This window comes from Rhincodon typus, chromosome 3, assembly GCF_021869965.1.
Source record: "Rhincodon typus isolate 14 chromosome 3, sRhiTyp1.1, whole genome shotgun sequence".
NCBI classification, from domain to species: domain Eukaryota; kingdom Metazoa; phylum Chordata; class Chondrichthyes; order Orectolobiformes; family Rhincodontidae; genus Rhincodon; species Rhincodon typus.
This window is the reverse complement of record NC_063334.1, coordinates 23,759,360-23,781,647: the sequence shown is the minus strand read 5'-3', so window position 1 is coordinate 23,781,647 and position 22,288 is coordinate 23,759,360. Positions and strand designations below refer to the sequence as shown.

Genomic DNA, 22,288 nt, shown 5'->3' with positions numbered 1-22,288 from the left:
GTGGAGGAGGTGTCATTGCCTAGTTTTACTGATTACAGTCTTTGGATCAGGAAGTCGAACATCCAGTTACAGAGGAGTGTGCTGAGACCTAAGTCTTGGAGTTTAGAGATGAGTTTGTTTGAAATTATGGCGTTGAAGGCAGAACTGTAGATGAAGGGAGTGAAAGCATGGTTGAAATTTAGAGGTTGCTCTTCGTGACAAAAATGAGGAAAATTTATTTTCTGAGAGCTTTGCAACTTTAGAACTCTGCCTCAGAAGGCGACGAAGGTAAGGTAATATTTTTAAGATAATGATGTATTCAGAAGAATCGGGTATTGTCAGGGGTAGATGGGAAATTGGAATTAGAAACACACAGTTCAGATATGATCTTAACGAATGGTGGAGCAGGTTCAAGGAGTTGAATGGTTTACTTCTCCTATTTTTTATTTAAAAGCTATACTTTCTTGTTTGAATTTATAATGAGCTTTGTTGGTCTGAAAAATGAGTATCACTGATCAAATGATGCAAATTAACTACAATTTCTGGAAGGATGCCAATCAGCAATTCCTAGCATCAACATTGAAACTTATGCCTGAAGTGGCAACATATCTCTCTGTTTATCTCAAACAAACAACAATAGGTTTAGCAGGGGTATAGAAACTTAACCTTGATATTGTTGGGGAGGTGCTAACAGCCCCGTTTATCACCTATGTGGATACTGAATGGCTAGTAACAGAGATATAAACAAATTTTTGAAATGAGCTTGACTTCTAAATGGACAAGTTACCTGTGCCATCACCCTTGGGCTTCTGGAGAGTTTTTTGATTTGATTTGATTTACTTATTGTCATGTAAAGAACATTATATAGCGTCATCTCTCTCCAGCACCATCTTAAAACACAGAAAAATAAACCAAAGCATAGAATATAATGGCAGAAGAATAAAGAAAAAGTGTTCAACTTTACAGTCCTTTTCGTTAAGTGCTCTGCCATTAGCCATGGGCCTGGCGGCCAGGCACAAGTCCCTTTGCCATACCGCTGCTACTGGAACACTCTTAGGTGCCATCTCATCACCACCGACAACTTCGCCAATGAGTCCTCACCGGACCTCGCCACGCAGACACCACTTATGCCACCAGGTACCACACTGGCCCAAACTCACCTCCGCCTCCACGAATCTTTGCTGGACGCAGATGCCACTGAGAACTCAAACTCGCCTCCGCCGCAGCAGCCATGAGTCGGCACTAGGACTGCCTTGTTGATGCAGAAGCCGCCAAGAACCCAAACTCTCTCTGACTCTGCCACCATGAGTCTGCACTGGGCCCACTCACCGACTGCCATGAGTCTGCTCTGGACCTATTTGCCACTGCTGATGCCGACACCGTGAAGTGCAGTTTCTACCATTATTTCTATCTGCTGAGGACCGAGTTATTGTTAGTATCAATCTCCTAAGAGTCTAAGGTCTGCTAACTTCATAACTAATCTCCAGGCTGACTGAGCTTAGTTCACATCTCAACCTCTTTGAAAAATTATGATGAAATTGTCTAATTTTCTATTGAATGTACAATGTCTGTGTGAAAACATCATCTTGTTGCACCTCCATCAACTTCAAAAGGAATTCTGAAACTTCAGCCAACTGCAACCTCCTAATTTGAACTCTGATAGAAAATAACCTGGACTGGACACAGACAAAAATCGAGTGAATTTATGTGTATACCTTTTGGTTTTTACGCTATTCTTAATTCCAATCATTTTCCTTTTACTTTCTTTCTTGTATGCTTTTGTGTATATTATAACAGTCAGCCCCTGGATTTGCATGCATGAATCAACTGTGTTGCTTTAAACCCAAAGGGTTTGCTGCAGGTTGCTTTTAAAAAGAGCCAAACAAACATGGTTTTGGGAGGAATGCACAATAGCCTTTACAAAAATTAGAGAAAGAAAATTTAAATAAACCTCCATTTGTGGACAGAAAGGGAGATAAATACAATAAGTTAATTCACTCTCCCTCTTGTTGGTGACTATATTTGCAGATTACAAATACGCGTGAATGCTAAGTAATAGTCTAAGTTTTTCTGAAAGAATTTTCTCGAGGAAGTTTGAATTTTACAATTCTATTGACTATTAAACTTAGCTATTGCTATATTAAGAAAATAGGCATGATACGTTATATTATCCTATGAGATTTTTTGTTGCATTCCGTTTGTTCAATTTAAATTTCACATTCCTAAATCAGCCAACTCAAACTCGAGCTGTAAGCAATCAGCAACATCAGTTGATTTAAAAAAAAAGTTAGGTCAGTTCACAATTATTTTGTGCTATATTGGTACTTACACTTGATAATGCTCTTACTGAAAAACTACAATCTACCATTCATGTTGTATAAAATGATATTTCAAAACTCCTTCAACTGCATCCTTGCCTCAGTTTAAACTTGACAGGTTCAGGGCTCCAAGCAATCTAATAAATGCTTGTATATTTAGCTTTTGTTTTATATTGATTTTTTAACTTGGAAATTTCAGCCTTCTCACAAAACCTTCAGGCGATAATTAATATTGTCCTTAATGGTGATACTCTAACCAATTGATGAAATTTGATCTGTTCTCTGGCTGAATTTCTCTGGTTGCGACAACCCAGATGCATGCAAAATTTCCTGAAATGTATCGGTATAATTTTCATGCTGTAACTGGCTGAATTTATTAATATTGGTTTAAATCTTATTAACTCTGACAGCAGAGAATTATATTGCATATTTCACACTGCTAAACAAGTTTTTGGATCAGAACCAAGGCAGATATACAACACTTTTGAAGTGTAGTGCTTACTGTTGTGTAAGTAAACACCTAATTTGCTTGAAACATTGCAATGTTCGGAGGAAAATGAAATTGGCATTTCATGTTCATTATTACTGTTAATTAATATAGTTAACCACCAAAATAGAAGTTATTCTGTCTGAATTGAAAGAAACTCGCCAGTTTCTATGTCAAAATATATATTTATGTGGCAAAACAGCAATGATTATTAAGCCGCTGGAGAAAGAATGCCGAGATAGAGATTGCAAAAAGCAATACAGAATGCTGAGGTCGATGTACAGTTTTAATTTTAGTGGTGATTGGCTAAAGCTGTCCACTTAACAAGCAAATTGATTTGAAATTTAAATTTTGTAAATGACACCTAGTCCCACAAGTATTGTTGTTCTTTTACTGTTGTGTTTGTAGGGTTTATGAAAGTCATGTCTACACATTGATATTTGCTTTTGAAACTATCAAATCAAAAGACTTAACTCCTCATTGGTTATTCAGTGAGTTTTTCTTTTAAAATGTAATTAATAGTATTGTTTTCAGAGTATGTTCACTGAAAAAAAAGCCAATTTTTTAAAAATCTTCATATGCAAATAGCCATTGCCCAGAAGCAGTATGATGTGCTGAATATTCTCTATTTAACAAAAGCTTACAGTTTAATGTGAATTTGATACTGTTCTATAAATGACTAGATTCCTAAATATAGGTGCACTGATTTATTGTTGCATGGCACTCACAAGTTGACGTTGTTACTTTTAGTATCAGAAATAAAAAAGAGCCCTCCATCACAAATGCAATTTATTTTGTACGCTACATGACTGAACTGGCACATACATTTATGGATGTCAGCAGAGCTGCATTGTCGAGTATCAAATTTATTGTCAGATGTTTGTTTCTAACACTTCATCCATAGTTTCTTTTAAAAATTCATTTTGAAGTGGATTTTGTGATGGTTAAGTGGGTTGCTGTAGTATAAAGACCACCAAGTTTCTAACTTTTGCCACTTCAGATGCGAATGTGCTAATTCAGCAACTGCTGACTACTTTTTCAGAGACTCCTACTGTCGAGTGTACGGATTTTGCACAATGACCTCTTTTGATTCAATAGAGGTTCCCTGCTACAATCAAAGAACATATGATCATTTATGCTATCAAATAACAAAGCAGGCTTAAAGGGCTGAATGATCTACTCAACTCACTACTTATACTTTTGTTACATAGGATATACGATGAAAACAGGCTGTTTGGCTCCAATCAATTCATGCTGGTTTTGATGCTGCACTTGAGCTTCCTCTCATCTCTTCCGACCTCTTCTCCCTCATATACTTGCTTGACTTCTCCTTACATGCCTGTCTATGCTATTCTCTTTAACCCACTCTCTGTGGTATGAAGTTCCACATTCTCACGCTCTCTTGAAGAGGTTTCTTCTGAATTACTTGCTTTTATATAGCTTTGTTTGCAACCACTGAGCATTTTAAAGCATTGTACGGCCGATAGAGTATTCTTCAAGTGTAACCACTGTTGTAATGTAGTTAATTCGGTAATCAATTTCTGCACAGCAAACTCCCACAGATAGCAATACGATATTGATTGTAGAATTAAGTTAATTCACGGTGGCTTTACTTTTGCTTCATTATGGAGCAGATCTTTCATTTGAGACTGGAGGTGGAATGAAAAGGGGCTTTCATCTGTCTTTTCAGGCCCAAGATCACCAATCATCCACTCTAGCAGCCATCCATGCTTCAGAATCTCCTCCACTTCGGCAATGTCACTGTGTATCTTCCAGGTCGTCTTGTCTGTATTGAAGAATGTGATAATCTGTTTTCATGCTTTGATTTGATTTGAAGTAAGCAGATTAGTCCGGAAACAAGCAATAACTCCCTTGCTCTTCAAAATAGTGCCATGGAATCTTTTGTGCCCACCAATCTTTTGGGCAAATTTGGCTTTGGTTTAATGACTCAACTGAAAGACAAAATCACCAGCATTCAGTCAATACTCATGTGTTGAACTAGGGCTCAAACCCATGAATTTTTGACTCTGAGGCAAGGGTATTACTAATTGAACCATGGCTGACATGCATATTGAAATAGTGGAACATTGTTAAAAGTGGGAAGAAACCCATTTTCAATCATTTGTATCAACATTATCCATTCTGTGTTTGTTGCAAACTGTTAGAACACTACACCTCAATGAGGTAGGGTCCAATTATATGAATTGTCTTTTCCCTTAAATGACCTTGTCATATTTTATAAGTTGGCTATCCGCTTGCATTTGTAAACTGATTAAAACACTTGTTTTATATATTTAGATGTATAGCTATTGTATTCTGTTTTTCTGAAACCTAGCTGTGACCTGGCCTTGCAGCTTAATATCCTGAATTGTGTTAATTCCTTTCTGTTTATCTCTCATAGAGACATACAGCACAGACCAAGCCCTTTGGTCCAACTCATCCATGACCACTAGTGTTCCCAAACTAGTCCCGTTTTCCTGCATTTGGCCCATGTCCCTCTAAACCTTTCCTATCACTGTACCTGTCCAAATGTCTGTTAAATGTTGTAATTGTACCTGCGTCTACCACTTCCTCTGGCAGCTCGTTTCGTATATGCTCCAACCTCTGTGTGGAAAAAGTTGTTCATCATTTCCATTTTAAATCTTTCCCCTCTTGAACCTTGAACCTATGTCCTCAACTTTTGTTCTCCCCTACCCTAGGAAAAGAGCTGGGCTCTTCACCTTATTGATTCCTGTCATGATATTATAAATCTCTGTAAGGTTAGCCCTCAGTCTCCTGTGCTCCAGGGAAAGAAATCCCAGCCTATCCATCCTCTCCTTATAGCTGAAACCTTCCAGTCTTGGTAACATCCTTGTAAATCTTTCTTTTTGTGCCCTTTCCAGTTTGGTAACATCTTTCCTATAGGAGGTCAACCAGAATTGTATGCAGTACTCTAAGTGTGGCCTTACCAATGTCTTGTACAGCCATAACATGACGTCCCAGCTCCTGTACTCAATGCCTCTGTGTATGATGTGGGTAAAGTTCTCTGTGATACCAAGATAGCAGCACTGGCAAGGTAGGCAGTGTTCAGGCTCCTGAGCCCATCTGCTCCAGACCGGCTGCTTCCTCCCTTCTTTCCTTCCCTTTTTTGTCAGTGGCAGCAAAGGTGATATTGCAGAGGAGGGCAGGTGGAGTGGGACTCTAGCAAGGCAGCAGTGGCCTAGCCTGGCAGTGGAACCAGGGAGTCCTGGTTACGGTAGGCCTCTGGTTATTGACATGATGGCAGCAGCGGAGCTGGGGGCTCCTCATTGCAGGGCAAGAGGGGGAATCCAGCACAAGATCTGGCATTGGCAGTGGTGTTGGCGAGGTTGGCCCAGTGACAACAAGAAGGTACCTGAAGAGTGGCGACTCCAACATTGGTGTGTCTGGTGCAGGTGGCAGCAAGGTGGTGGAGGATAGATGGCGACTCCGGTGCCATTGAGCCAGCTGACGGAGGTGGTGGAACAAAGATAGACTCTCTTTCAGCTATTTCTTTTTATTCTCAAACTATTCAAGATGGCACCAGATTGTGGTGACAGTTGAAGCTTTTCACTGTATTTTACTGTATTATTCACTGTAAAATACAAGTGACTATAAAACATTCAATTCTTTAAAGTTTTTGCGAAGATTTGTAGCCCGGGTTGTGGATGAGGTTGTAGACATGCTCATCGAGCCGGTGGGTTTGGTTGCAAATGTTTCATCACTCTGCTAGGTAACATCGTCAGTGTGCCTCGGGTGAAGCATCGGTGTTTTGTCCCACTTGTTATTTATATGCTTTGGTTTGCTGGGGTGATCAGAGATAACCACAAAAGGAAGACACAATATGACCAGAATCACTTATCACCCTAGCATACATCAAGGACATTTCAGAGATGACCACAAGAATACTCAGACCCCTGGGTATCAGAGGAGCCCACAAACCGACAACCACCCATGACAGCTACTGACGACCATAAAGGATCCCACACCCAAAACCGGCAAAACTGGGGTAATATACAAAATACTATGCAAGGACTGTGAGAAACACTACATAGGCCAAACCGGAAGAAAATTGACTATACGGATACAGGAACACCAACTAGCCATCAAGAGACATGACCAATTCTCACTTGTCTCACTACACACGGATAACGAGGGACACAAATTCGACTGGGCCAACCATCGATAAGCCTGGTATTCCAACCAGAACTCCAACAACAAACGCATTGAATTAGACCCTGTGTACAAATCACTGAGAAAGAAAACTGGACGTAATACCAACCACGCCAGCACACTGAGGCATATAAATAGCAAGTGAGACAGAACATCAACGCTTCACCGGAGACGCACTGACGATGTCACCTAGCAGGGTGACAAAATGTTTGCTACCAAACCCACCGGCTCAATGAGCATGTCTACAACCTCATTTAATTCTTTCTCTGCTTTGTCTTAAATTATATATGACTTAAACTAAATGACATATGTATGAACTTGTAATTTTTATTCCCTGTAATTCAGTGACAATGTGCTTAAAAATCACAATTTCATAATCCCCATACTTTAAGTTGTGTGATGCTACAGATTTGCTAACAGTTCATTGTTTAAAGTGTTGCATTTTCTCATCCCACACGTGGGTCATACTAGAATGCATTTGCCATTAGTCTAAGGTTTAAAGGCATACGTGCACAGTGTCTAAGGACAATAATAAATTATAATGGCATCATTGTAACAGTACCTTCATTATAAAGCTGTTTCAACAGGAAACACTCTAAATTGAAGAATAAAGGCTTCATAACTTGTTTTTAAACCTATCACTGATAAGGTCAGATTCTCCTATTGCGTGTATTCCACGATTCTGCATGATATATGCTATAAATTGCTTTTTAAGCCTATGAAAAGAAATTTGCTTATAAGCCTAGTGTAAAAGTGAACAGACATTGTGGGTGGTTGCCATTTTGAAATATCATTGACATTAATGCAAAGGGTGGATGTGTCTTGAACTTTCAAACGTCTTCACAACACAGACTGTATCACTTGCTCGATCTAGTGTGCCCAGTTATAAGGTACTAGTAAGTAAGCGTGGGATTTTTGGTTGAAAGATTAGGGCTGATCACTTAATGTGCCTGTAAGGTGTCATGGCTAAAAAGAAGTTAACTTGTACATGAAAAACAGTATATGCAAAATCATGTTTGGAATGGAGAAAATAGGGCCATCTTATACAGCAGCTTGGTAAATATGTTGCGAAGTAGAGTATCCTATATAAGTTGCAAGCATATATTTTGAAAATACTATGCAGTAGAATGTTACATTCCAGGCCAGGAATGACTGCTTTCGTATTCATTGCTCATTAATTCTTTAACTTGTCGATTTTCATGGTGTAACTGAAGGGAAGCATATTTGGTTATTTGACATTAGGAATCTGTATGCATTTGTATCTAGAAAGAACATTGCTAATGGTTTGCACATGTTCACATTTGGGGAATAGTCAGACATGATATTATAATCAGTCAACTGTGAAATGTACATTTCTTTCAAATAAAAGTTTATGGATCAGAATTGTATTTATGATCTGAACAAGGCATATTGGACAAATGGTTCTAAATCTTAATTCTGGAACTTACAGGAGTCATACTTGGAGCGCATTTGTCATAATAAGGATGAAACTATACATCATCTGCAGCAAAGCCAAGAAGCTACCTTCAATAAACTAACCGAACAGATGAAGGAACGAGAGGCTAGCTGGAAAAAACAGAAGACAGACTTGGAGGAACATTATTCTGGACTCCTTGGGGAAGTTCATTCAAGGGCACAGGTAATACTGACATAATTAAGTTGACAATGACTAATAGTTGCCTAAGTAGTCCTCAATTTGTTTCCAATGTGTACACCCACATGTTTACGTACATGTGAAAATTGATGTTGAACACAGCACCTGTCCAATTTGTCCTCATGTTAGCAGGTCTGGCAGCATCTGCAGATGGTGAAAAATAGTTGGAGCTGAATTTTTCCTTTTATTTTGTTAAGTATGAGGGCAAGCATGTTAGGTCTCAATTAGCATCCTACTCCCACTGCTTGGAAAAAAAATGGCACCATCACTCTCATAAACTAATGTGGCAGAGGGATGGGAACCAAATGAGGAGGTTAGTGGACAGTAAGGAGGTAGTAACTAAAGCCTGTAAGGAATTAAATAATGAAGTCAGTGTGACTAAGGGGAAGAGTAGGCAGACAGCAGATGATGAACGCAAAGGGACAGGTGGTCTGAGGTTCATTTGTTTTAATGTGAGAAGTGTAGTAGGTAAGGCAGCTGAACTCAGGGCTTGGATTGGTACCTGGGAGTATGATGTTATTGCTATTACTGAGACTTTGTTGAGGGAAGGGCAAGATTGGCAACTAATTATCCCAGGATATAGATGCTTCAGGCGGGATAGAGAGGGAGGTAAAAGGAGTGGAGGAGTTGCATTACTGGTCAAAGAGGATATCACAGCTGTGCTGAAGGAGGGCACTATGGAGGACTCGAGCAGTGAGGCAATATGGGCAGAGCTCAGAAATAGGAAGGGTGAGGTAATAATGTTGGGGCTGTACTACAGGCCTCCCAACAGCGAGCATGAAATAGAGGTACAAATATGTAGACAGATTATGGAAAGATGTAGGAACAACAGGGTGGTGGTGATGGGAGATTTTAATTTTCCCAACATTGACTGGGATTCACTTAGTGTTAGGGGTTTAGATGGAGCAGAATTTGTAAGGAGCATCCAGGAGGGTTTTATAGAGCAGTATGTAAATAGTCCAACTCGGGAAGGGGCCATACTGGACTTGGTGTTGGGGAATGAGCCCGGCCAGGTGGTTGAAGTTTCAGTAGGGGATTACTTTGGGAATAGTGATCACAATTCCATAAGTTTTAGAATACTCATGGACAAAGACGAGAGTGGTCCTAAAGGAAGAGTGCTAAATTGGGGAAAGGCCAACTATAGCAAAATTTGGCAGGAGCTGGGGAATGTGGATTGGGAGCAGCTGTTTGAGGGTAAATCCACATTTGATATGTGGGAGGCTTTTAAAGAGAGGTTGCTTAGAGTGCAGGACAAACATGTCCATGTGAAAATGAGGGATAGAAAGGGCAAGATTAGGGAACCATGGATGACAGGTGAAATTGTGAGACTAGCAAGAGGAAAAAGGAAGCATACATAAGGTCTAGGCAACTGAAAACAGACGAAGCTTTGGAAGAATATTGGGAAAGTAGGACCAATCTGAAACGAGGAATTAAGAGGGCTAAAAGGGATCATGAAATATCTTTAGCAAACAGGGTTAAGGGAAATCCCAAAGCTTTTTATTCATACATAAGGAGCAAGAGGGTAACTAGAGAAAGGGTTGGCCAACTCAAGGACAAAGGAGGGAAGTTATGCGAGGAGTCAGAGAAAATGAGTGAGATTCTTAATGAGTACTTTGCGTCGGTATTCACCGAGGAGAGGGACATGACAGATGTTGAGGTTAGGGATAGATGTTTGATTACTCTAGGTCAAGTTGACATAAGGAGGGGGGAAGTGTTGGGTATTCTAAAAGGCATTAGGGTGGACAAGTCCCCAGGTCCAGATGGGATCTATCCCAGGTTACTGAGGGAAGCGAGAGAGGAAATAGCTGGGGCCTTAACAGATATCTTTGCAGCATCCTTGAGCACGGGTGAGGTCCTGGAGGACTGGAGAATTGCTAATGTTGTCCCCTTGTTTAAGAAGGGTAGAAAGGATAATCCAGGTAATTATAGACCGGTGAGCCTGTGGTGGGGAAGCTGCTGGAGAAGATACTGAGGGATAGGATCTATTTACATTTGGAAGAAAATGGGCTTATTAGTGATAGGCAGCATGGTTTTGTGCAGGGAAGGTCATGTCTTACCAACTTGATAGAATTCTTTGAGGAAGTGACAACGTTGATAGATGAGGGAAGGGCTGTAGATGTTGTATACATGGACTTCAGTAAGGCGTTTGATAAGGTTCCCCATGGTAGGCTGATGGAGAAAGTGAAGTCGCATGGGGTCCAGGGTGTACTAGCTAGATGGATAGAGAACTGGCTGGGCAACAGGAGACAGAGAGTTGTAGTGGAAGGGAGTTTCTCAAAATGGAGAACTGTGACCAGTGGTGTTCCACAGGGATCCGTGTTGGGACCACTGTTGTTTGTGATATACATAAATGATCTGGAGGAAGGTATAGATGGTCTGACTAGCAAGTTTGCAGATGACACTAAGATTGGTGGAGTAGCAGATAGTGAAAGGGACTGTCGGAGAATGCAGCAGAATATAGATAGATTGGAGAGATGGGCGGAGAAATGGCAGATGGAGTTCAATCCAGGCAAATGCGAGGCGATGCATTTTAGAAGATCCAATTCAAGAGTGAACTGTATGGTAAATGGAAAAGCCCTGAGGAAATTTGATGCACAGAGAGATCTGGGTGTTCAGGTCCATTGTACCCTGAAGGTGGCAACGCAGGTTGATAGAGTGGTCAAGAAGGCATACGGTATGCTTTCATTCATCGGACGGGGTATTAAGTACAAGAGTTGGCAGGTCATGTTACAGTTGTATAGGACTTTGGTTCGACCACATTTGGAATACTGCGTACAGTTCTGGTTGCCACATTACCAAAAGGATGTGGATGCTTTGGAGAGGGTGCAGAGGAGGTTCACCAGGATGTTGCCTGGTATGGGGGACGCTAGCTATGAAGAGAGGTTGAGTAGAGTTGGATTATTTACATTAGCAAGACGGAGGTTGAGGGGGGACCTGATTGAGGTCTGCAAAATTATGAGAGGTATAGACAGGGTGGATAGCAAGAAGCTTTTTCCCAGAGTATGGGACTCAATTACTGTAGGTCACGATTTCAAGGTGAGAGGGGAAAAGTTTAAGGGAGATATACGTGGAAAGTTCTTTACGCAGAGGGTGGTGGGTGCCTGGAATGTGTTGCCAGCGGAGGTGGTAGAGGCGGGCATGATAGCGTCATTTACGCTGTATCTAGACATATACATGAATGGGCAGGGAGCAGAGGGATACAGATCCTTGGAAAGTAGGCGACAGGTTTAGATAGAGGATCTGGATTGGCGCAGGCTTGGAGGGCCGAAGGGCCTGTTCCTGTGCTGTAATTTTCTTTGTTCTTGTTCTTGTTCTTGTTCTATATCAATTTATTAAGAGCTGGCAAGTGAGGTTGGGTGTACTTCTTGGCAAATCAGATCTCAATGCTGATGTCCCAAGTGCCCAGAAGCTGCTGGTCACTCAGAGGCTGGAAGTTTCTGGGACTTTAGGTCAGCTGATCCAGGTCTATTCCTTGGGAGATCCAGTGTTGTCCTGAATTTGTTGTTTATTGGAAGGGATTCAGGGAGAGTGGTTTGGGGTTTGGAAGCAAGAACAGTGGGCTGGATTTCAGAAGTCACCCTCTTACCCCCATCCTTGCCTCCAAATACCCCAGTATGCAGACTGGAGCAATTGGAGGCACCCCACCAATCTGGCAGGCAGGTGGCCATGGTGCCCCAGTCTGAAAAACTAGTTGCTTTTCTTGCCTGCCAGGAGGCAACTTAATTGACCACTTAAGGCTCTTAATTGGTGGCAGTTTGAGAAGGTGGCCCAAGGTCCTTGTGATACAGTACTTAATCATTCAGGTGGTTAAAAGGGAATTGATTTCTGTGTGTTGCTAATTTTCCCAATTCTTTCCATTTTGGAAATGTTTTCATTCCCTCCAGAGAGCAGGAAATCAAAATGAATGTTTCCTTATCGAATGGAAGGTCATGTAATAGTAACTCTCTTTCCGTCTTATCAAATGCTGTCAGCTGTGTGTTTCCATTATTTTTATTTTTTTTTTTAAACTTTACACTTCCAGCAGCTGCATTATTTTGCCTTCTGTCCTTCAGTCATATTGTTGCTCCTTCTTTTCCCTCCCTCCAGTGTTTATTTTTGCTGCAATAAAAATGTCTCAACTCTGTCAGAAAATGAACCTGGTATGGGTAGATCTTTCTGTTGTAATTTCAATCAGAAGGCAGGTAGGAACTTTCTGCATTAACTCAAAATTAGGTTGGGGGATATTTTTACCGGGACCCATAAAGGCCAATATTGTACCTTACAACTTCAATCGAAAAATAGTTCATCATTACAAGCAACGCTGGTTTGTAGATTAGTTATGTCACTGGGCTTGTACAGCATGGTCTGGTACCACAAAGCATTGAGTGGAACACCTTGAGCGCAAAATAAATTGAAGTTCAGCTTTAAAAATAACAGTAATAATTTGTTTATAAGTATCTGCTATCCAAATAAGTGAGCTTGAAATGCTCAAGTAAGTTGTAAAAACACATAAAAGCAAAATATTATAGATTCTGGAGATCAGAAATAAAAAAAAACAAAGTGCAGCAGAAGCTCAGCAGGTCTGGTAGAGTCTGTTGAGAAACAGCTAACATTTTGTTTCTTTAGAACAGCTGTAAAAACCCCATTGACTGTCTGTGCCTTTCGGAAAAAGCAACCTGCTATCCTTGCACAGGCTGGACTTTATATGACTCCAGACCCACACCAATACTGATTCTTAAGTGCCCTCTGACAGTGGCTTTTTTAAATGCTTTCAAGGAGGCCTATCAGTACATTCTTTAAGCTATTTGGGATGGACAAGAAATTGTGAAGCAATTTGAAGAAAAAGCACAAGATTCCAAATCCTCAGTTGATGAACAGATGATTAAACCACCCCTTAGCATAGTAATTAGCACTTCTCGGCATTCTACAAGGATCTTGGCACTGCTTAGTACTCCATTCTTAATCAACAGTGACATTGTTGAATAACAAAAACTAGCATTAGTTGCGAAATGTTTTCCCCATATTGTCCGTGCCAAACCAGTTATAAGACATCAATGAATTAATCCAATATCTGGTTTTCTGAGGGATTCATTTCATGTAATATCCTCCAAAATCCAATCCTCTTGCAGTATCCAATTACAGCAATGATTCCTAGTACATAACCCAGCTGAACCAAAGGACCTATTAATGTAGGAGCAGATGTAGGCTATTTGGCCCATCAAATCTGTTCTGCAATTCAATTAAACCATGGGTGATCTAATAATTCTCATCTCCTTTCATGCCTTTCCCCATAACCCTCGATTCCCTTACTGATTTAAAATCTGTCTGTCTCAGTCTTGAATATACTTAACTACTCTCTGTACCCCTTGTGATAAAGAATTCCACAGGTTTACTACCATCTGAGAGAAAACATTACTTCTCATTTCATCTTAACTCCTTACTCTGAGATTATGCCCTCTGGTTCGAGAGGAGAATCAATCTCTTGTCAAGTCCCATAAGAATCTTACGAGTCAATAAGGTCACCTCTCATTCTTCTAAACTCCAATGAGTAGATCCACTCTCATCAACCTCTCCTAATTAGGATGTGGACCGTGTTGGACTGGGGTGGACAAAGTCAGAAGCCACACAACACCTGACAAAGGTGTGATGCTCTGAAAGCTTGTGATTTCAATTAAACCTATTGGACTATAACCTGGCGTTGTGTGACTTGTCACTTTCTCCTAATTAGAAAATTCCTTCATACCCAGGATCAAACTATTGACACTTCTCTGGACTGCCTCAAATGCTAGTGTATATTCCCCGAGATAAGAGGACCTGAACTGCTCATGGTATTCCAGGTGTGGTCCAACTCGTGCCTTTCATTATGTTACAACATGGAGGCAGTCAGCCAAATCAAATCAGCTTCCCCATGACTGTCAAAATTGCAAAATTATATAGGAGATGCCTGATAGCCCTCTTGTGGCACAGCGGTGGGGTCCCTACCCCTGGACTGAGAGGCCTGTGTTCAAGTCCCACCTGTTTGAGAGGTGTGTAATAACATCTTTGAATAGGTTGATTAGAAAAATACATTACATAAAAAAAAAAGCAGATCCCTGGAAGCCCCCTTGTGGTTCAGTGGCAGTGCCCCTACCTCTGGACTGGGTTCAAGTCCCACCTGCTCCAGAGGTGTGTAATAACATCTCTGAACAGGTTGATTAGGAAAATAGGTTTACACATTTTTTTTTTAAAAAAATTATAAAGTAGTTCCCTTATGGGGCCCTCTTTTGGTGCAGTGATAGTGTCTCTACCTCTGAGCCGGGAGGAATGAGTTCAAATCTCACCTGTACCAGAGTATGTGATAACATGTCTGTACATGAAGATTAAAAAAAATCTCTAAAGTGGATCATCATTCCCTCACATTTGATGGCTTGCATTGGTTGTAACAGGCTTTGCATGTAAATATCCAATTGGCTGCACTGGTGATTTACTCGTAGCAGATAATAGTTACAGACAAAAAAAGTCACAATGATTTGGTGCTGGGAGAAAACCATTTGGTTGTGTGTGATAGCACTTCTGGATATTTGAAAATGCAAAAGACTTCTTGTGGTTCAGTGGTAGCATCTCTACCTCTGAGTCAGGAGGTCCAGGTTCAAATCTCACCTGCTCTGGAGGTGTGTAATAACATCTCTGAACAAGTTGATAACGAAGATATCTATAAAGCAGAATTAGGAATGGTCCTGCAGAGCTATTTGCCCAGGGCTGGGACTAAGCTATGTATGCCGTATTTTGCTGTTCAACAAAGAGTGGCATGGTGGCTCTGTGGTTAGCACTGCTGCCTCACAATGCCAGGGATCCGGGTTTGATTGTGGAGTTTGCAGGTTCTCCCCATGTCTGTGTGGGTTTCTGCTGGGTGCTCCAATTTCCACCCAAAGTCCAAAGATGTGCAGGTTAGTTGGATTGGCCATGTTAAATTGCCCTATGGTGTCCTGGGATGTGCAGGCTAGGTGGGTTAGCCCTGGTAAATGTGGGGTTACAGGGATGGGGTGGGGGCTGGGTCTGGATGGGATGCCCTTTGGACAGTTGATGCAGACTCGATGAGCCAAATAGCATCTTCCCACACTGAAGGGATTCTATGATTCTATGAACGATAAATGATGTTCCTTTTCAATCGGGTTTCCTGAGGTATTACAAATGGGCACCATAATTCCCTTTTGAGGGTCCTGTTACCATTCAAATAACTGCCATATCTTTAACTAAATTGCCGCTCAGGAATTGAAACATCTATAAAGCGTAATTTGAATAAGAATCAATCTGCAATTAACTTCCAAGCCTGTGTTTGTTCTATTTTCTTAAAAAAAAAGCTGCTGCTACAATCCAAAAGTCACTTTCAGCTCTCAGTTCAGAGTTAATAGCTGCAAACCAAATATGATAAAAATGTTAAAATAGATCAATGTAATATCAGCAAAAATTGTCACAATTTTAGCAATACCTCCCTAGTTTTACACTCTATTCCCTTTAAAATAAAGGCTAACGTTACATTTACCTTCCTGATTACTCACTGAACTTGTGTAGCTTTTGTTTTGTGATATATACACAAGGACTCTCAAACCTGTTTGTTCTGCAGCTTTCTACAGTCTTTTTCCATTTGAAAAGTATTCATCTCCTCTCTTCTTCCTGTCAAAGTGTAAAACTGCATGTTTTTTGCCTGCCCACTTTACCTTTGTGTATACCTCTGCAGTGTCTTTGTGTCATCCTCATCACTTGTCTTCCCATTTATTTTGTCACCCACAAGCTTGCTGAAAATACATTCACTTCCCTTATCCAAATCATTAATATATTTTGTTATAATTGTGGCCCCAGCAGTTATCCCTGTTGCACTTTACTATTTACAGATTGCCATTCTAAAAATGCTTCCCTATTTCAATTTTCCACATTTATTAGTGAGCTAATCTCTATTCATGCTAATGTACTAGCCCTAATGAGCTTTTCTTCTTAAGTTGTACCTATCAAATCCCTTCTGAAGATCTAAATACATTTCATCATTCCTGCTTGTAACTTCTTTAAAGAATTCTAATGCATTTGTCAGACAATACTTCCCCTCATGTAGCCATGTTGACACCTCTTGATTATATTGTGTATTTCTAAATGCTTTGGTATTTATTCTATTCAATAGGCTCTAACATTATCTGAATAGCTGGCCTATAGTTACCTGTTTTTTTTAATCTCCTCTTTTTGAAAAAGGTTAGATTAATTGTGACTTGGAAAGGCTCAGAATAATCAGGAATAGTCAGCATGGTTTGGTTTAAGGAAGGTTGTATCTTAAAAACTTAGTTGTATTTTTAAACAGAAAACAAGGAGAATTGATGAGTGTGGTCACCATCATTGGCAATAACTTACTAACGGGTATGTTTTGACTGCCTCGGAAATTCCATGTCACTGGTCATAGGGTCTGTGGGTCCTTGTGTAGCTGATGATCCTGATCCAGAGCCGCATCTCCAACCACACATTTGACAGGCATTTCTGAGAAGTGGAATTTATCCTTGGCCTTGAGATCATCGGCATTCCTTTCTCTGCTTCTTTTTCCATATTGCTGTTGCTGCTGGGTGTTCTTGAAGAATTGTGTCCCTTCATATTTTGGAATTTGCTCCAAGTTGGTTTCTTATGAATGAGGGTCTCGAATGCATTGCCATCGATGTTGCATTTCTTAAGGGAAGCCCTTAGGGAGTCTTTGAAATGTCTCCTTTGTCCTCCTTTCATTCAAATGCCTTCCTTGAGCTGGGCTCAAAAGATTTGCTTTGATAGTGGAACTTAGGCATCCTAAGCATGTGGCCAACCCAGCAGAATTGGTTTTGGATGATCATGGTTTCTATGCTGTTAACTGCTTCAAGGATACTGATGATAGAATGCCTGTCTTCCCAGGTGAAGTAGAGAATCCATCTCAAACAGCATTGATAGTACTCCCCAGGGGTCTTGACATGACATCTATATGTAATCCCAAGTTTCAGAGCCACAAAGAAGCATCGGAAGGATAACTGCCTTATACACAAGGATCTTAGTATCAGCACGGATTCACAGTTGTCAAAGATTTTCTTCCTTAGCGATCTGAAGGCAGCACTTGCAGATTGGATACAATGTTGAATTTCCACTTCAATGTCAGTCTCAGATGAGAGGCAGCTTCCCAGGTAGGAGAAATGTTCCATGTTTGGGAGAATTTCTCCTTGATGTTAATGGAGAGATGGACCGGAAAATGACATGGGCTGGAGTGGTAAAGGATTTGAGCCTAGTTGAAGCTTAGGCTGTGACCAATTCTTCAGTATGCTTTTGTGAAGGCATTAATTGAGGCTTGAAGATGCTCTTTTGAGAGAGCAGAGATTACATTGTCATCACATAGTAAAGTTCCATAAGCGAGGTTTCTTCTTGGATTTCAACTGGCTGAGGTTGAAAAGTTTTCTGTCTGTGCTGCTGACAATTTCCACACCACTGGGAAGCTTGTTTTTGACAAGATAAAGAATGGTGGTGATGAAGATGGTGGGGGAAGGTGGGAGTGTTGGGGGTGGTCATGATGATACATTCCAGCTTGACCCCTGTCTTGACCTCAAAGGATTCTGTTATATTACTATTAGTGAGGACCATCACAAACATCTTATCATGGAAGATACATGGTTGTAGATGAATTTCACTGGACAGCTGGCCTTTTACAGGATCTTCTACAGCACTTCATGATTGACCACGTTAAAATCGTTGGTCAAATCAATGAAGGCCATGGTATTTCTCGGAGTTGCTGAGCAGTGAAAATCATGTCAGTAGTTCCATGGCTTGGTTTGAAGCCACACTGGCTTACAGGAAGGCTTTCCTCCGAGTCTGGGAGAAGACACCTAATGAAGATCTGGGCAATGATCTTTCCAGTGATCAAGAGTAGGAAGATTGCTCGGTAGTTCCCACAGTCCACTTTCTCTCCCTTCATGAAGAAAATGGTGTTAGAAGCATCCCTGAGATTGGCAGGGATTTTTTCATTGTCCCAGATTTTGAGGAAATGATGGGTTTTGAAAATTTCTGCTGGAACCCTGTCTACTCCTGTGGCTTTTCCATTCTTCATGCCACTAATAGAGGCTTCAACTTTTGCCACACTGGACAGGAGTCCAGGATCATGTTTGATGGGAACTGGGGGATTTCCTCTAACATATCCTTGTTGACAATTGTATTACAATTTAGGAGTTCTTTGAAGTTTTTTCTCCATTGAAGGCTGATGTTTTCTCTGTCTCTCAAAATGGTGCATCTTTCCTCTGCACCAGTTGAGGCCATGGGTGTTGGACCCGTATATAGTGTTTGTGGCATTCAAGAAATCCTAGGCGTCCTGCTTGTCAGCAAGAGTGGCAACTCCTTTGCTTTCTCAGTTCATCATTGGTTTTTGATCTCCCTAGTTCATCTTTGTAACTGCACCTTTGCTATATTAATGAGTTCTCCTCTTTTCCTCACTGGTGATGTTGTTTTCCAAGGCATGGAGAGCTTTCCCTTTCTTTTCCATGAGGTCTTGGATGAAGTGGTCATTTGCGTTGAACCAGGCTTGGTGTTTTTTGGTCTTGTATCCAATGGTATCTTCACTGCATGAGATGATAGCTATCTTCAGCTCTTCCTAGATTTACTCCATTCCACTAAAATGAACCCTTCGGAGATTTTGGTGAAGATTTTGTTGATAGTTCACTGGCCTGCTTGCTCTTGAAGCTGCTCAATGTGGAGCATTTTTTTTCTGAGCTGTTTATTCACCTTCAGCTGCTTCTGGCAGCGTTTGATGGACATTGAGCGGATGAGCAGGTGGTCTGTCCAGCACTTGGCTGCACTGGTCATTGCTTTGGTAATGAAGACGTCCTTTTGGTCTCAGGATCCAATGAGGACATTGTTCATTATGTACCAATGCTTTGCTTAGCTTATGGATGCCTCCAAAAAGTCTTCAGCTTGTCTTTTTAGTAGAACAGTCCGTTGGTGATGACCAACTGGTGTTCCACACATTTGGTAAGCAGGATAATCCAACTGACGTTGCAATTCCCAATTCCTTCTTTTCCTATAGTTTCTTTCCAGAGTTGGGATACTTTCCAACCCTGGCATTGAAGTCTGCAAGGAGCATAATTTTATATTCCTTGGGGATGTTGGTGGAGTAGAAACCTTGTTTAGATTCATCTGAGTCATCAAGGGTTGGAGCATAGACACGCACCACCATTGTCTGCTGCTTTTTGGCACATTTTAGTTGGAGATTCGTGAGGTAATTGTTGATGCCAACAGGGAGCTCTGAGAATCAGTCGATGAGTTCATTCCTAATAGCAAATCCAATTCCATGTGTCCCAGGTTGTTCCTTGGGTTTTCCTCTCCAGAAGATGTAACCACCGCATTCTTCCCTCAGCTGCCCTCTCCCTGCTGTTTGAGTCTCCTGTACGGCAGTGATATCAATGTTGAAATGCCTGAGTTCATGGGCAACAAGTTTTTCATTCTGGACAATTGATTTTCTCATTATCCATGAGGTTTCATACATTCCAGGCTCCAAGATTGGATTTCACTTTGGTTTTCGGACTGCAGGTCGATGAGCCAGCTGGATGCCATTTCCAGCCAGGTTGGTGATGGAGCAGGCTATTTTTACGCCACTTTTCTAGCTCCTTCCCCATGGAGGGGGGAATGGGAGTCAGGGGAGCAGAGTGAAGGACTGCTTCCTGTGTAAAAAGCTGTAAGATTTCTGATGAAGGGTCTAGGCCCGAAACGTCAGCCTCTCTGCTCCTATGATGCTGCTTGGCCTGCTGTGTTCATCCAGCCCTGCACCTTGTTGTCTAAGATTGCTCTCCTGTTCCTATTCCAAGTCAAATTCCACAATCTACATGCTGGTCTGAAGCTAGAGACTTCCAGATTTCTTAAACCTGTCTCCATCACCTCTTGTAGATCACCACACAGCGTGTGTTGTGTGTGAGGGTGGTTCGCCTCCTCTAGATGGACGTCTTGTTTGGGACATCATTTAACATGGGAATGCTGTTGCACATCAGCAGACACGCAGTCCTTGACTGAAGGTAGATCCTGTGCCGGTGACAAAAAAGCATTGACAGCTGGGGATCTCCCAACTGCTGCAGCCTTCACCTCCTGTCGCAGCCATTGATATCACACAAGGATCTTCTGCCTGGATCACTATTCACCGGAAACCTGTTGCTGACCTAGGACAGAACTGTGAGCATGACAGCAGGATGATGGAGTGTTGATAAGTCGAGCAAGTGGAAAATATGGGTCGTGCTTGTGGAGATGGCCTGAAGGTGGTAACCCAGTCTGATGTTGGTTTTCCAAACATAGCAGGGACTGCATTGCAGTAAACTGGATTAATAACAACTGCATTTAAACCGCTGCCTTACCCAGAAGGACTGTTTTGGGCCTTGGACAATGAAGAGGGAAGGAGAAAATAGGATGAGTATTCCACCTTCTGTGATATCCTGGAAAGGTGCTGTGGGGTTGAAGGAAGAAAAGAGATGATGGAAGAATGGACTAAGGTGTTTCAGAGGGAATGTGTTTTCCAGAATGCTGCGTGGGGAAGTTAAGTTTGGTGGTGGCATCATTGCTGGAGTTGGTGCAATTGGTAGAGGATGAGCCTTTTGATGTAGAAGCTGTGAGAAATGGTTAAATATGGCTGAGGGCCCTGTCAAGGGCAGTGGGTAATTCTGGGAAAAAGGTTGTGTCTGAAGCACCATTGTGGAAATTAGCATTATCAGAACAGATGTGACAGAAACAAAGAAACTTGGAGAAAGAAGTGGAATCCTTTCAGGAAGCAGTCTTTGAAGAAGAGTAGACAAGAAGAAAAATATTTTACTGCAATCCACCTTTATAACAGTACAATAGTATCTCATACTAATACAAGTTCCTGTGGATTATATGTTATGGTTATGGATAAATTGAGGTGCAGGGGTAATATTGTGAAATGTGTTGTAAGGGAGACAGTGGAAACTATATTCTTCAATTTATGGGCCATTCACTTAGACTGTCAAATCAGACTGAATATTTATTGATCACTTTCATTGTCCTATCTGCTCTGTTCATAATTGACATTTTTTGGGATTGATGACATTCCAAAATTATATTATTGTGTTGGAAATTCAGAAAGCAAGTTACTCTGTATGAATGACCTTAAGATTCCAATAACTGAACTCAGCAGGTTTGCATTATGTAGGGAAACTATTGTTGAATAACTAGCTAGCAGAAGCGAGGGCGTAGAGGGGTAAATCTGTCGTTCTCAAGTTTGATATTCTCCCATATAACCGTATAATAGCCCTTCTGCACAATGATCTAGTAAGGAGTGTGCACTTAGCTGAAAAACAATTGGAAAGTTACTGAAGCCTTATTGATGAGCTATGTGATGTTTAGCCAGTGAAATTCTAGAGATCTCCTGTATTCATTTGGAAAATCCATAATACATGTACCCAGTCTTACAAATCTGCACCTCTGCTCTCTATATTTGAGTAAATGGGGAGTTTTAATTTTTTATACAGCAAAAATAAATTCTGCAGTTATAGATTTTTTTTTTCTCTAATTTGGCTCAGACTTTAAAGGTAGCAATTTATTTGTAAACCAGACATCAGAATGATCCAAAGAAATTCCATTACGTTCAGGTAAGATATAAGCATGTGGTCATGATTCTTAACACATTAAATTTTTGATCTTCTTATCCATGCAGTTTTGTAGGCATTCTAAACAGGACAAAAT

The 22,288-nt window shown here is 41.0% G+C and overlaps 2 protein-coding genes across 2 annotated transcripts in view; one reads left to right on the top strand and one right to left on the bottom strand.

The window, feature by feature from the left end:
• The window catches only part of LOC125487765 (coiled-coil domain-containing protein 171-like), a 54,473-nt gene extending 53,698 nt beyond the window's left edge, over positions 1-775 (bottom strand). The window contains exon 1 of the mRNA XM_048620024.1: positions 767-775. Within this exon, the coding sequence (XP_048475981.1) occupies positions 767-775 (9 nt within the window). The remainder of the gene's footprint in view (positions 1-766) is intronic.
• Positions 776-975: 200 nt separating this feature from the next.
• Positions 976-22,288, top strand: part of LOC109911240 (coiled-coil domain-containing protein 171) — a 128,018-nt gene continuing 106,705 nt past the window's right edge. Inside the window, 2 exon segments of the mRNA XM_048620014.1 lie at positions 976-1,116; positions 8,405-8,593. Of these exon segments, the coding sequence (XP_048475971.1) occupies positions 976-1,116; positions 8,405-8,593 (330 nt within the window).